Below are 14055 nucleotides of genomic sequence, written 5' to 3'. Positions count from 1 at the left end.
TCTGTCACCTGAAGTTTAATAGAAGTTGGTTGATACAACAAGACAATAATCCAAATCACAAAGAGTAAATCTACAACAGAATGGTTTAAAAAGAAGGAAATTTATGTTTTGAAATGGCGAAGTCAGAGTCCAGATCTTAACCCAAATTGAAATGCTCTGGCATGACCTGAAGAGGGCTGTTCATGCAAGATATCCCAGAAATATTGATGAACTGAAACAGTTTTGTATGGAAGAATGGTCTAAAATTCCTTCAAGCCAATGTACAGGACTGATCAACAGTTACTGGAAATGTTTGGTTGAAGTTATTGCTGTACAAGGGGGGTCACACCAGTTACTGAAAGCAAAATTCACATACTTTTTCCAGCGAGTACATGTAATATTGGATCATTTTCTCAGTAATTATCTATGAATAATTATAATGTTTTTTCTGTTATTTATTTAATTGGGTCCTCTTTATCGCGTTTTAGGACTTGCGTGAAGATCTGATCACATTTTAGTTGTACTTAGGCAGAAATAGTGAATTTGTATTGTATATGAATGCACGGAGTATAAGATATAAAGTGGATGAGCTTGAGGCACAGTTGGAAATTGGTAAGTATGATGTTGTGAGAATAACAGAGACACGGCTTCAAGTGGACAGGGCCTGGGAAATGACTATTCAAGGGTATACGTCCTATCGAAAGGACAGACTGATGGGCAGAGGGGGTGGGGTGGCTCTGTTGGTGAGGAATGATATTCAGTCCCTTGTGAGGGGGGACATAGAATCAGGAGACATGGAGTCAGTATGGATAGAACTGAGAAATTCTAAGGGTAGAAAGACCCTAATGGAAGTTATCTACAGGCCCCCAAACAGTAGTCTGGATATAGGGTGTAAGTTGAATCAGGAGTTAAAATTGGCATGTTGCAAAGGTAATGCTACAGTTGTTATGGGGGACTTCAACATGCAGGTAGACTGGAGGAATCAGGTTGGTACTGGACCCCAAGAAAGGGAGTTTGTGGAGTCCCTCCGAGATGGATTCTTAGAACAGCTTGTACTGGAGCCTACCAGAGAGAACGCAATTCTAGATTTAGTGTTGTGCAATGAACCGGATTTGATCAGGGACCTCGAGGTAAAGGAGCCATTAGGAGGTAGTGACCATAATATGATAAGTTTTAATCTACAATTTGAGAGGGAGAAGGGAAACTCAGAAGTGTCAGTATTACAGTTGAACAAAGGGAACTATGGTTCTATGAGGGAGGAGCTGGCCAATGTTCAATGGAACAATACCCTAGCAGGGATGACAGTGGAACCGCAATGGCAAATGTTTCTGGGAATAATGCGGAAGGTGCAGGATCAGTTTGTTCCAAAGAGGAAGAAAGATTCTAAGGGGAGTAAGGGGAGGCCGTGGCTGACAAGGGAAGTAATGGACAGTATAAAAATAAAAGAGAAGAAATATAACATAGCAAAGACGAATGGGAAGCCGGAGGATTGTGAAACTTTTAAAGAGCAACAGAAGGTAACTAAAAAGGCAATATGCGGAGAAAAAATGAGGTATGAAGGTAAACTAGCCAAGAATATAAAGGAGGATAGTAAAAGCTTCTTTAGGTATGTGAAAAGGAAAAAAATAGTTAAGACCAAAATTGGGCCCTTGAAGACAGAAGCGGGTGAATTTATTATGGGGAACAAGGAAATGGCAGATGAATTGAACAGGTACTTTGGATCTGTCTTCACTAGGGAAGACACAAACAATCTCCCAGATGTAATAGTGGCCAAAGGACCTAGGGTAATGGATGAATTGAAGGAAATTTATATTAGGCAGGAAATGGTGTTGAATAGGCTGTTGGGTCTGAAGGCTTATAAGTACCCGGGACCTGATGGTCTGCATCCCAGGGTACTTAAGGAGGTGGCTTTAGAAATGGTGGATGCATTGGTAATCATTTTCCAATGTTCTATAGATTCAGGATCAGTTCCTGTGGATTGGAGGGTGGCTAATGTTGTCCCTCTCTTCAAGAAGGGAGGAAGAGAGAAAACAGGGAATTATAGACCGGTTAGCCTGACGTCGGCGGTGGGAAAGATGCTGAAGTCAATTATAAAAGATGAAATTAAGACACATCTGGATAGTCGTAACAGGATTGGTCCGAGTCAGCATGGATTTACGAAGGGGAAATCGTGCTTGACTAATCTTCTGGAATTTTTTGAGGATGTAACTATGAAGATGGACAAAGGAGAGCCAGTAGATGTAGCGTACCTGGACTTTCAGAAAGCCTTTGATAAAGTCCCACATAGGAGATTAGTGGGCAAAATTAGGGCACATGGTATTGGGGGCAGAGTACTGACATGGATTGAAAATTGGCTGGCTGATAGAAAACGAAGAGTAGCGATTAACAGGTCCCTTTCGGAATGGCAGGTGGTGACCAGTGGGGTGCCGCAGGGTTCAGTGCCGGGACCGCAGCTGTTTACAATATATATTAATGATTTAGATGAGGGAATTAAAAGTAACATTAGCAAATTTGCCGATGACACAAAGCTGGGTGGCAGTGTGAAATGTGAGGAGGATGTTATGAGAATGCAGGGTGACTTGGACAGGCTGGGTGAGTGGGCAGATGCATGGCAGATGCAGTTTAATGTGGATAAATGTGAGGTTATCCACTTTGGTGGTAAGAACAGGAAGGCAGATTATTATCTAAATGGAGTCAAGTTAGGAAAAGGGGAAGCGCAACGAGATGTAGGTGTTCTTGTACATCAGTCACTGAAAGCAAGCATGCAAGTACAGCAGGCAGTGAAGAAAGCTAATGGTATGCTGGCCTTCATAACAAGGGAAATTGAGTCCTGCAGCTGTACAGGGCCCTGATAAGACCACACCTGGAGTACTGTGTGCAGTTTTGGTCTCCAAATTTGAGGAAGGACATTCTTGCTATTGAGGGAGTGCAGCGTAGGTTCACAAGGTTAATTCCCGGGATGGCGGGACTGTCATATGTTGAAAGATTGGAGCGACTGGGCTTGTATACTCTGGAATTTAGAAGGCTGAGAGGGGATCTTATTGGAACATATAAGATTATTAAGGGATTAGACACGCTGCAGGCAGGAAGCATGTTCCAGCTGATGGATGAGTCCAGAACCAGAGGCCACAGTTTAAGAATTAGGGGTAGGCCATTTAGAACGGAGTTGAGGAAAAACTTTTTCACCCAGAGAGTGGTGGATATATGGAATGCTCTGCCCCAGAAGGCTGTGGAGGCCAAGTCTCTGGATGCTTTCAAAAAAGAGATGGATAGAGCTCTTAAAGATAGCGGAATCAAAGGTTATGGGGATAGGGCAGGAACTGGATACTGATAGTGGATGATCAGTCATGATCACAGTAAATGATGGTGCTGACTCGATGGGCCGAATGGCCTACTCCTGCACCTATTGTCTATCGTCTAAAATTCTAAAGAGTTCACAGACTTTCTTGCACCACCATATATTTTAACCACTTTTACTATTAAGGTATAGTAGATTTCTTTCTAAGCATTTTCATCAGTAGTTGAAGGAGATTATGTTTTGTGGACAACTTTCTACAGTATCCCTCTTTACGAATGCATTGACAAAATTTTATGATGGGTAGTAATAATGTTGAATTCAGTGTGCATTTTAAAATGCATCAAAGGAAATATATATTGCTGTAATTTTAATCTGTTGAATTTCAAAGAAGATTTTCTTTGGCAGTTGAACGGGGCACGACTGCAAGCACATGAAAGTCGGACAGTGAGGCAGCAGGAGTGTTTAGCAGCGAGAAGATTAACGGAGTGAGCGACGGAGTAGAGGGAGACAGAGTAGGAAAGCTTTGGCTCGAGAGGCTTCGGCGAGCAGAGGCTGAGGAAGAGTTTCACTCCACGTGAGGTAAGGCCGGGTAAGTTCCTTTAGTAGATCTAATTACCTTAAGAGTAGGTCATGGAGGTGGCAGTTAGGGCAGTGGAGTGCTCCGTTTGCAGTATGTGGGAGGTCGGGGTGAGCACAATCGTCCCTGATGACTACACCTATAAAAGGTGCATCCAGCTGCAGCTCCTGACAAACCGAGTTAGGGAACTAGAGCTGGAGCTAGATGAACTTTGGATCATTTGGGAGGCAGAGGCAGAAATAAACAGGAGTTACAGGGAGATAGTCACCCCTAAGAGAAAGGAGACAGGTAGCTGGGTGACTGTCAGGAAAGGGAAGGGGAATAGACAGAATGAGCAGAGCACCCCTGTGGCCATTCCTACCAATAATAAGTACATCGTTTTGGATACTGCTTGTAGGGACAACCTACCAGGGACAAGTTGCAGTGGTCGCGTCTCTGGCACCGAGACTGGACCCTCAGCTCAGAAGGGAAGAAGGGAAAAGAGGAGAGCAGTAGTGATAAGGGATTCAATAGTTAGGGGGACAGATAGGAGGTTCTGTGGAAGAGATCAAGAATCCCGGATGGTCTGTTGCCTCCCTGGTGCCGGGGTTTGCGATATCTTGGATCGAGTTCTCAGTATTCTCAAGAGGGAGGGTGAGCAGTCGGATGTCGTGGTCCATGTAGGGACCAATGACGTGGGTAGGAAGAGTGAGGGGGTCCTGAAATGTGAGTTTAGGTAGTTAGGCGCCAAGTTAAAGAACAGGACCTCCAGGATAGCAATCTCAGGATTGCTACCAGTGCTATGTGCAGGCAGGTTTAGAAATAGTAAGATAGCGCAGATCAACACGTGGCTGAAGACATGGTGCAGGAGGGAGGGCTTCAGATTTATAGATAATTGGGCAGTTTTCCTGGGAAGGTGGGACCTGTTCCGGCGGGTTGGTTTACATCTGAACTGGAGGGGGACAAATATTCTTGCAGGTATTGCTAGAGAGGCTCCTGTGGATTTAAACTAGATACAAGGAGGGAGGGGAACCAGAGTGTAGGAACAGATGTAGGGGAGAAGGAAGAAAAAGAAAATAGTAAAATTGTTTGCACCGTTGGTGATAAACAGAGAGTAAGAGGTGGAAAATTCTTAAGTGCACTTATTTTAATGCTGGGAGCATTATAAGAAAGGTGGTTGAGCTTAGAGCATGGATTGATACCTGGAAGTATGATGTTGTAGCTATTAGTGAAACATAGTTGCAGGAGGGGTGTGATTGGCAACTAAATATTCCTGGATTTCGTTGCTTCAGGTGTGATAGAATCGGAGGGACAAGAGGGGGAGGTGTTGCATTGCTTGTCAGAGAAAATATTACAGCGGTGCTCTGGGCAGGATAGATTAGACGGCTCATCTAGGGAGGCTATTTGAGTGGAATTGAGGAATGGGAAAGGTGTAGTAACACTTATAGGGATGTATTATAGACCACCTAATGGGGAACGAGAAGTGGAGGAGCAAATTTGTAAGGAGATAGCAGATATTTGTAGTAAGCACAAGGTTGTGATTGTGGGAGATTTTAATTTTCCACACATAGACTGGGAAGCCCATACTGTAAGAGGGCTGGATGGTTTGGAGTTTGTAAAATGTGTGCAGGATAGTTTTTTGCAGTAATACATAGAGATACCAACTAGAGAAGGGGCAGTGTTGGATCTCCTGTTAGGGCATGAGATAGGTCAGGTGACAGAGGTATGTGTTGGGGAGCACTTTGGGTCTAGTGATCACAATGCCATTAGTTTCAATATAATTATGGAGAAGGATAGGTCTGGACCCAGGGTTGAGATTTTTGATTGGAGAAAGGCTAACTTTGAGGAGATGTGAAAGGATTTTGAAGGAGTGGATTGGGACAAGTTGTTTTATGGAAAGGATGTAATAGAGAAATGGAGGTCATTTAAAAGTGAAATTTTGAGGGTAGAGAATCTTTATGTTCCTGTTAGGTTGAAAGGAAAGGTTAAAAGTTTGAGAGAGCCATGGTTTTCAAGGGATATTGGAAACTTGGTTCGGAAAAAGAGAGACATCTATAATAAATATACGCAGCATGGAGTAAATAAGGTGCTTGAGGAATAGAAAGAAAGTAAAAAGAATCTTAAGAAAGAAATTAGAAAAGCTAAAAGAAGATACAAGGTTGCTTTGGCAAGTAAGGTGAAAATAAATCCAAAGGGTTTCTACAGTTATATTAATAGCAAAAGGATAGTGAGGGATAAAATTGGTCCCTTAGAGAATCAGAGTGGACAGCTATGTGTGGAACCAAAAGAGATGGGGGAGATTTTGAACAATTTATTTTCTTCGGTATTCACTAAGGAGAAGGATATTGAATTGTGTAAGGTAAGGGAAACAAGTAGCGTAGTTAAGGAAAGTATGATGATTAAAGAAGAGAAAGTACTGGTGCTTTTAAGGAATATAAAAGTGGATAAGTCTCTGGGTCCTGACAGGATATTCCCTAGGACCTTGGGGGAAGTTAGTGTAGAAATAGCAAGGGCTCTGACAGAAATATTTCAAACGTCATTAGAAATGGGGATGGTGCTGGAGGATTGGCGTATTGCTCATGTTGTTCCATTGTTTAAAAAGGGTTTTAAGAGTAAACCAAGCAATTAATTGGCCTGTGAGTTTGACGTCAGTGGTGGGTAAATTGATGGAAAATATTTCTTAGAGATGGTATATATAACTATCTGGATAGAAAGGGTCTGATTAGGAACAGTCAACATGAATTTGTGCGTGGAAGGTCATGTTTGACAAATCTTACTGAATTTTTTCAAGAGGTTACTAGGAAAGTTGACGAGGGTAAAGTGGTAGATGTTGTCTATATGGACTTCAGTAAGGCCTTTGACAAGGTGCCACACCAAAGGTTAATTAGGAAGGTTCAATTGTTAGGTACTAATATTGAAGTAGTAAAATGGATTCAGCAGTGGCTGGATGGGAGACGCCAGAGAGTAGTGGTGGATAACCGTTTGTCAGATTGGAGGCCGGTGACTAGCAGTGTGCCTCAGGGATCTGTACTGGGTCCAATGTTGTTTGTCATATACATTAATGATCTGGATGATGGGGTGGTAAATTGGATTAGTAAGTATGCAGATGATACTAAGATAGGTGGCATTGTGGATAATGAAGTAGGTTTTCAAAGCTTGCAGAGAGATTTAGGCCAGTTAGAAGAGTGGGCTGTAAGATGGCAGATGGAGTTTAATGCTGATAAATGTGAGGTGCTACGTTTTGGTAGGACTGATCAAAATAGGACATACATGGTAAATGGTAGGGCATTGAAGAATGCAGTAGAACAGAGGGATCTAGGAATAATGGTGCATAGTTCCCTGAAGGTGGAATCTCATGTGGATAGGGTGGTGAAGAAAGCGTTTGGTATGCTGGCCTTTATAAATCAGTGCATTGAGTACAGGAGTTGGGATGTAATGTTAAAATTGTACAAGGCATTGGTAAGGCCAAATTTGGAGTATTGTGTACGGTTCTGGTCACCGAATTATAGGAAAGATGTCAACAAAATAGAAAGAGTACAGAGAAGATTTACTAGAATGTTGCCTGGGTTTCATCTCCTAAGTTACAGAGAAAGATTGAACAAGTTGGGTCTTTATTCTTTGGAGCGAAGAAGGTTGGGAGGGGACTTGATAGAGGTGTTTAAAATTATGAGGGGAATTGATAGAGTTGATGTGGATAGGCTTTTTCCATTGAGAGTAGGGGAGATTCAAACAAGAGGACATGAGTTGAGAGTTAGGGGGCAAAAGTTTAGGGGTAACATGAGGGGGAACTTCTTTACTCAGAGAGTGGTAGCTGTGTGGAATGAGCTTCCAGCAGAAGCAGTAGAGGCAGGTTTGATATTGTCATTTAAAGAAAAATTGGATAGCTATATGGACAGGAAAGGAATAGAGGGTTATGGGCTGAGAGCAGGTCGGTGGGACTAGGTGAAAGTAAGAGTTCGGCACAGACTAGAAGGGCCGAGATGGCCTGTTTCCGTGCTGAAATTGTTATATGGTTAATTGAATGCAATATCAGCTCCCTAACTTTAGAGTTTCTCCATGTCTCTGAAGCTGGATGGCATCTACACAAATGCAAGATCTGAGTGCAAAGACTGAAGCACCATCAACCAAAAGACACAGGTAGAGTATTCCCTTTCTGCAACCTATGATTACGGCTAATATCTGAATTTCACAGTGATTATTTTTAGAAATATTTAAGGTTTTTAAGAGTGTTACAGCTAAAAAAAAATTATGATTCTTTGATATCTTAAGATGAGCAGATCTAGGAAAGCCATTCATTAATTTTGACTGAAAGCTACCAAACCAGTATGCTTTCATCCTCTTAAACTTATCAGTTGAGCATGGACTATTTTGTGCTGTGATGATAGGGGATTCCATAGTTAGAAGAGCAGACAGGGGATTCTGTGGATGTGAAAGAGACACCCGGATAGTATGTTGCCTCCCAGGTGCCAGGTTCAGAATTTATCGGATCGGCATCACAGCTTTCTAAAGGGGGAAGGTGAACAGCCAGAATTTGTGGTACATATTGGTACCATGTAGGTAGGAAAAGGGATGCAGTACTGAAGAGAAAATATAGGGAGTTGAGTAGAAAGCTGCAAAGCACCTCAAGGGATTTCTGGATTGTTGTCTGTCCCACATGCCAGTGAGGGTAAAAATAGTGAGGAAATTCATCTGGCAAATCAATGTGGGTGAGGAATTGGTGTAGGAGGCAAGGTTTTCAATATCTGGATCATTGGGATCATTTCTGGAGAAGGTATATGACCTGTACAAAAAGAATTGGTTATACCTGAATTCAAGGGGAACAAATATCCTTGTGGACAGGTTTGTTAGAACTGTTGAGGGTTTAAACTAATTTGGCAGGGTGATGGGAACCAGAATGTTAGGGCTCTGGATGGGCAGTTGGTATATAAGTATCCAGTGTGTCGATGTGAGGCAGGACAGGCAGATGATAGGGTAAAATTGCAGTCAGTGGGATCTGAAGTGCAACATGGAGGGAAAATCGAAAAGGGTAATGAATACAGAACTGAAGGTGTTATATTTGAATGTGTGTGGTATACAGATTAAGGTAGATGAACTTGTAGCATGGTTACAGATTGGCATGTGGGTATCACTGAATCGTGGCTGAAAAAAGATTATAGCTGGGAGCTTAATGTCCAAAGATACACATTGTATGAAAGAACAGGCTGGTAGGCAGAGGGGATGGGTTGGCTCTGTTGGTAAAAAAGGAAATCAAATCATTAGAAAGAGGAGACATAGATCAGAAAGTGTAGAATCATTGTGGTTAGAGCTAAGAAACTGCAAGGGTGAAAAAACCCTGATGAAAGTTAAATACAGACCTCTGAACAGCCCATCAAAACATAGAGACATAGAAAATAGGCGCAGGAGTAGGCCATTCGGCCCTTCGAGCCTGCACTGCCATTCAGTATGATCATGGCTGATCGTCCAACTCAGAACCCTGTACCTGCTTTCTCTCCATACCCCCGATCCCTTTAGTCACAAGGGCCATATCTAACTCCCTCTTAAATATAGCCAATGAACTGGCCTCAACTATTTCCTGTGGCAGAGAATTCCACAGATTCACCACTCTCTGTGTGAAGAAGTTTTTCCTCATCTCGGTCCTAAAAGGCTTCCCCTTTATCCTTAAACTGTGACCCCTCGTTCTGGACTTCCCCAACATCGGGAACAATCTTCCTGCATCTAGCCTGTCCAATCCCTTTAGAATTTTATACATTTCAATAAGATCCCCCCTCAATCTTCTAAATTCCAGTGAGTATAAGCCTAGTGGATCCAGTCTTTCTTCATATGAAAGTCCTGCCATCCCAGGAATCAATATGGTGAACCTTCTTTGTACTCCCTCTATGGCAAGAATGTCTTTCTTCAGGTTAGGGGACCAAAACTGCACACAATATTCCAGGTGTGGTCTCACCAAGGCCTTGTACAACTGCAGTAGAACCTCCCTGCTCTCCTGTACTCAAATCCTCTTGCTATGAGTGCCAGCATACCATTTGCCTTTTTCACCGCCTGCTGTACCTGTATGCCCACTTTCAATGACTGGTGTACAATGACACCCAGGTCTCGTTGCACTTCCCCTTTTCCTAATCGGCCACCATTCAGATAATAATCTGTTTTCCTGTTCTTGCCACCAAAGTGGATAACCTCATATTTATCCACGTTAAATTGCATCTGCCATGAATTTGCCCACTCACCTAACCTATCCAAGTCATCCTGCATACTCTTAGCATCCTCCTCACAGCTAACACTGCCGCCCAGCTTCATGTCATCCGCAAACTTGGAGATGCTGCATTTAATTCCCTCATCTAAATCATTAATATGTATTGTAAACAACTGGGGTCCCAGCACTGAGCCTTGTGGTACCCCACTAGTCACTGCCTGCCATTCTGAAAAGGTCCCGTTTATTCCCACTCTTTGCTTCCTGTCTGCCAGCCAATTCTCTATCGACATCAATACCATACCCCTAATACCGTGTGCTTTAAGTTTGCACACTAATCTCCTGTGTGGGAAAGATAACTATAAGTTACAACGGGAGATAAAAAATGCATGTCATTTGGGCAATGTTACGATAGTCAATAAGATTTAAATATGTAGGTGGATTGGGAAAATCAGGTTGGTGCTGGATCCCAAGAGGGGGAAGAAAGTTTGTGGTTGAGCCCACTAGGGAATCAGCCCTTCTGGATTGAGTGTTGTGCAATGAACCGCAATTAATCAGTGAGCTTAAGGTAAAAGAACCCTTCAGAGCCAGTGATCACAATATGATAGAATTCATCCTGGTATTTGAGAAGGAGGAGCTAAAGTCAAATGTATCTGTATTACAGTGCAGTAAAGGGAATTATTGAGACATGGGAGAGGAGCTGACCAAAATTGATTGGAATGGGACACTAGCCGGAATGACAGCAGAGCAGCGATAGTTAGAGTTTCTAGGAGCAATTTGAAAGGTACAGGATAGATACATCATGGAGAAGTATTCTAAAGGCAGAATGACGCAGCCATCGTTGACAAGGGAAGTCAAAGTCAACAGAAAAGGAAAAGGGAGGGCATATAATAGAGCAAAAATTAGTGGGAAGTTAGAGGATTCGTAAACTCTTAAAAACCAACAGAATTTAACTAAAAAGGGCATAAAGAAGGAAAATATGGAATACGAAGGTAAGCTAGCCAGTAATATTAAAGAAGAATGCAAAAGTTTCTTCAGATGTATAAAGAGTAAAAGAGCGGCGAGAGTAGATATTGGACTGCTGGAAAATGATGTTGGAGAGGTAGTAATGGGGGACAAGGGAATGGCAGATGAACTGAATCAGTAATTTTCATCAGTCTTCACTGTGGGGGGACACTAGCAGTATGCCAGAAGTTGAAGAGTGTCGGGGGTGGAAGTGAGTGAAGTTGCCGTTACTGGGAGAAGATGCTTGGGCAACTAATAGGTCTGAAAGTAGATAAATCACCTGGACCAGATGGTCTGCACCCCAGGGTTCTGAAGGAGGTGGCTGAAGAGATTGTGGAGGCATTAGTAATAATCTTTCAAGAATCAGTAGATTCTGGCATAGTTCCAGGGGACTGGAAAATTGGAAATATCACTCCACTCTTCAAGAAGATGTTGGAGTCAATCATTAAGAATGTGGTTTGGGGGTACTTGGAGGTGCATGATAAAATAAGCCAAAGTCAGCATTGTTTCCTTAAAGGAAAATCTTGCCTGACAAATCTGTTGGCATATTTTGAAGAAATGACAAGGAGAATCGGTGGATATTGTGCACTTGGATTTTCAGAAGGCCTTTGACAAGGTGCCACAGATGAGGATGCATAACAAGAGTGAACCCATGATATTACAGGAAAGATTCAAGCATAGATAGAGCATTGACTGATTGGCAGGAGGCAAAGAGTGGGATAAAGGGAGCCTTTTCTGGCTGGCTGCCAGTGACTAGTGGTGTTCCACAAGGGTCTGTTTTGGGACCACTTTTTTTATGTTCTGTGTCAATGACTTGGATGATGGAATTGATGGCTTTGTAGCCAAGTTTGCAGATGATACAACGATAGAGGAAGGGACATATGTTGAGGAAGCAGGGAGGCTACAGGAAGAACTTAAACAAATTGGGCAAAGAAGTGGCTGATGGAATACAGTGTCAGGAAGTGTATGGTTGTGCACTTTGCTAGAAGGAGTGAAGGCATAGACTATTTTGTAAATGGTGAGAAAATTCAAAAATCTGAAGTGCAAAGGGACTTGGGTGTCCTTGCACAGTATTCTCTATAAGTTAACTTGAAGGTTGAATCTGTGGTAAGGAAGGCAGATGCAATGTTAGCATTCACTTCGAGAGGGCTAGGATATGAAAACAAGGATGTAACGCCGAGGCTTTTTAAGGCATTGGTCAGACCGCACTTGGAGTATCGTGAGCAGTTTTGTGCCCTTTATCTAAGAAAGGATGTGCTGGCATTGGAGTGGGTCCAGAGCATGTTCATGAGAATGATCCTGGGAATGAAAGTGTTAACACATGAGCATTTACGGCTCTGGACCTATACTTATTGGAGTTCAGAAGAATGAGGGAGATGTCATTGAAAGACCTCGATAGAGTGGACATGGAGAGGATTTTTCCGTAGTGTGGGAGTCTAGGACCAAGAGGGCATTGCTTCAAAATAGAAGGGTGTCCCTTTGAACAGAGATGAGGAGGAATTTCTTTAGCCAGAGGGTGGTGTAGAATTCAATGCCACTGATGGCCTTAGAGACCATGTCATTGGGTATATTTAAAGCAGAAATTGATAGTAAGGGCTCTTGATTTGTAAGGGTGTCAAAGGTCATGGGGAGAAGGCAGGCGAATGGGGTTGAGAGAGATAATAGATAGCCATGATGGAATGGTGGAGCAGACTCGATGGGCCGAATTCTGCTCCTGCTGTATGTCTTATGGTCTTAAATTGTTTTAACTTTACAGAAACAAGATAATTTGCCGACCTAAAATTAAATCGATAGAAATTCTGTTGTTGGTCGTGTAAGGTAGGAGTGCCTATCAGGGATTTATTTTATGTATCACATTATTCCATTTCTCCATTAGGCACTTTACAGTCTAAAGATCATAACCACTTAATTACTTACTGCCCATTACTCCACTGGTGTTTAGGGCAGCAATGAAGGTCCTCCGTCACTGTCTGTCCTTGGCCATCTTCTCTATTGTGCCCCAGGTGTGGTTCAAGGTCCTCATTTCTACCTCTACGGTATGGCGCCAAGTTGTCTTTGGTCTCCTGCGTTTCCTCCACCCTTCAGGGGTCAAGTGAAGTGCTGTGTTGATGAAAGATCATAACCATGCTCCCATTTTTCTTGGACAGCATGTGCTGGTAATAGTTCTGCTGTATTTGTATGTTTTCTTGACCCACTTTCAGTTCCTGGCACATTACCATGCCTCTTTGTTTTGTGTCATCAGCCTTTTAGCTTTTTAACTATTTCTACTCCATCCTTGTCTAAACTTTGACTTTTATTCATTTCTTCTCCATTCTCCTTTGCGTTTGCTCTGCATTTGCTTAACTTCTAAATATTTAATTATTAGTTCTGATGAAAGATCATTGACCAGAAGTGTTAATTGTTTTTCTCTCTCCACCCAGCCATCTGATTTTGTCCTTTCAGCTTTCTAGCATCTGCAATGCTTCTGTTACTCTGCTTGAATATTGAAAGTACAATCTATATGTCTGAATTAAATTATTAATTATTGCTGAAATACTGAAGTTACTAAAGTGCAATTAATAAACTTGTCCAACAGAAAACTTTTGCCCAGTCTGAAGACAAAAAGAGCTCAAGAGTTGGTCCTTGTAATTGGAACTGGAGTCAGTGCTGCTGTAGCTCCACAGGTCCCTGCTCTAAAATCCTGGAAAGGACTAATCCAGGCCCTGCTGGATGCTGCAAATGATTTTGACCTCTTAGAAGATGAAGAGAACAGAAGATTTGAAAAATCACTCGGTGAAGATAAGAACCTTGTGCATGTTGCGCATGATTTGATACAGAAACTCTCACCAGTAAGTGAGATTTTTGCAGTGTATTATCATAAATGTTGCTTCAGATTGGGGATCCTGATAATTCTGATGGTTGAGACAGACTGTAGACAAGAAATGCTAGAAATTATCTTAAATCCAGTTGTATTGTTCATAGCAATAGATCATTTACATCAGTATTAATGTATATGTGAATATCTATGCATAGTTCCCCTCTTACAATAGT

General features: G+C 42.2%; 1 protein-coding gene across 6 annotated transcripts in view; it reads left to right on the top strand.

Moving 5' to 3' along the window:
• The window catches only part of fam118b (family with sequence similarity 118 member B), a 63780-nt gene that overhangs the window by 27882 nt on the left and 21843 nt on the right, over positions 1–14055 (top strand). For 5 of the 6 annotated variants that reach the window (XM_063038602.1, XM_063038601.1, XM_063038600.1 and 2 more), the window contains 3 exons: positions 3683–3856; positions 7902–7970; positions 13601–13853. In XM_063038602.1, coding sequence (XP_062894672.1) covers positions 7906–7970; positions 13601–13853 — 318 coding nt within the window. In that variant the 5' untranslated portion in view covers positions 3683–3856; positions 7902–7905. Of the gene's footprint in view, positions 1–3682; positions 3867–7901; positions 7971–13600; positions 13854–14055 lie in introns of all 6 variants that reach the window. The other variant, XM_063038604.1, reaches the window with a different exon arrangement.

This window comes from Mobula hypostoma, chromosome X2 (genome assembly GCF_963921235.1).
Source record: "Mobula hypostoma chromosome X2, sMobHyp1.1, whole genome shotgun sequence".
NCBI lineage: Eukaryota > Metazoa > Chordata > Chondrichthyes > Myliobatiformes > Myliobatidae > Mobula > Mobula hypostoma.
Note: the sequence above shows the minus strand (reverse complement) of the source record. Positions and strands in the feature narration are given on the sequence as shown.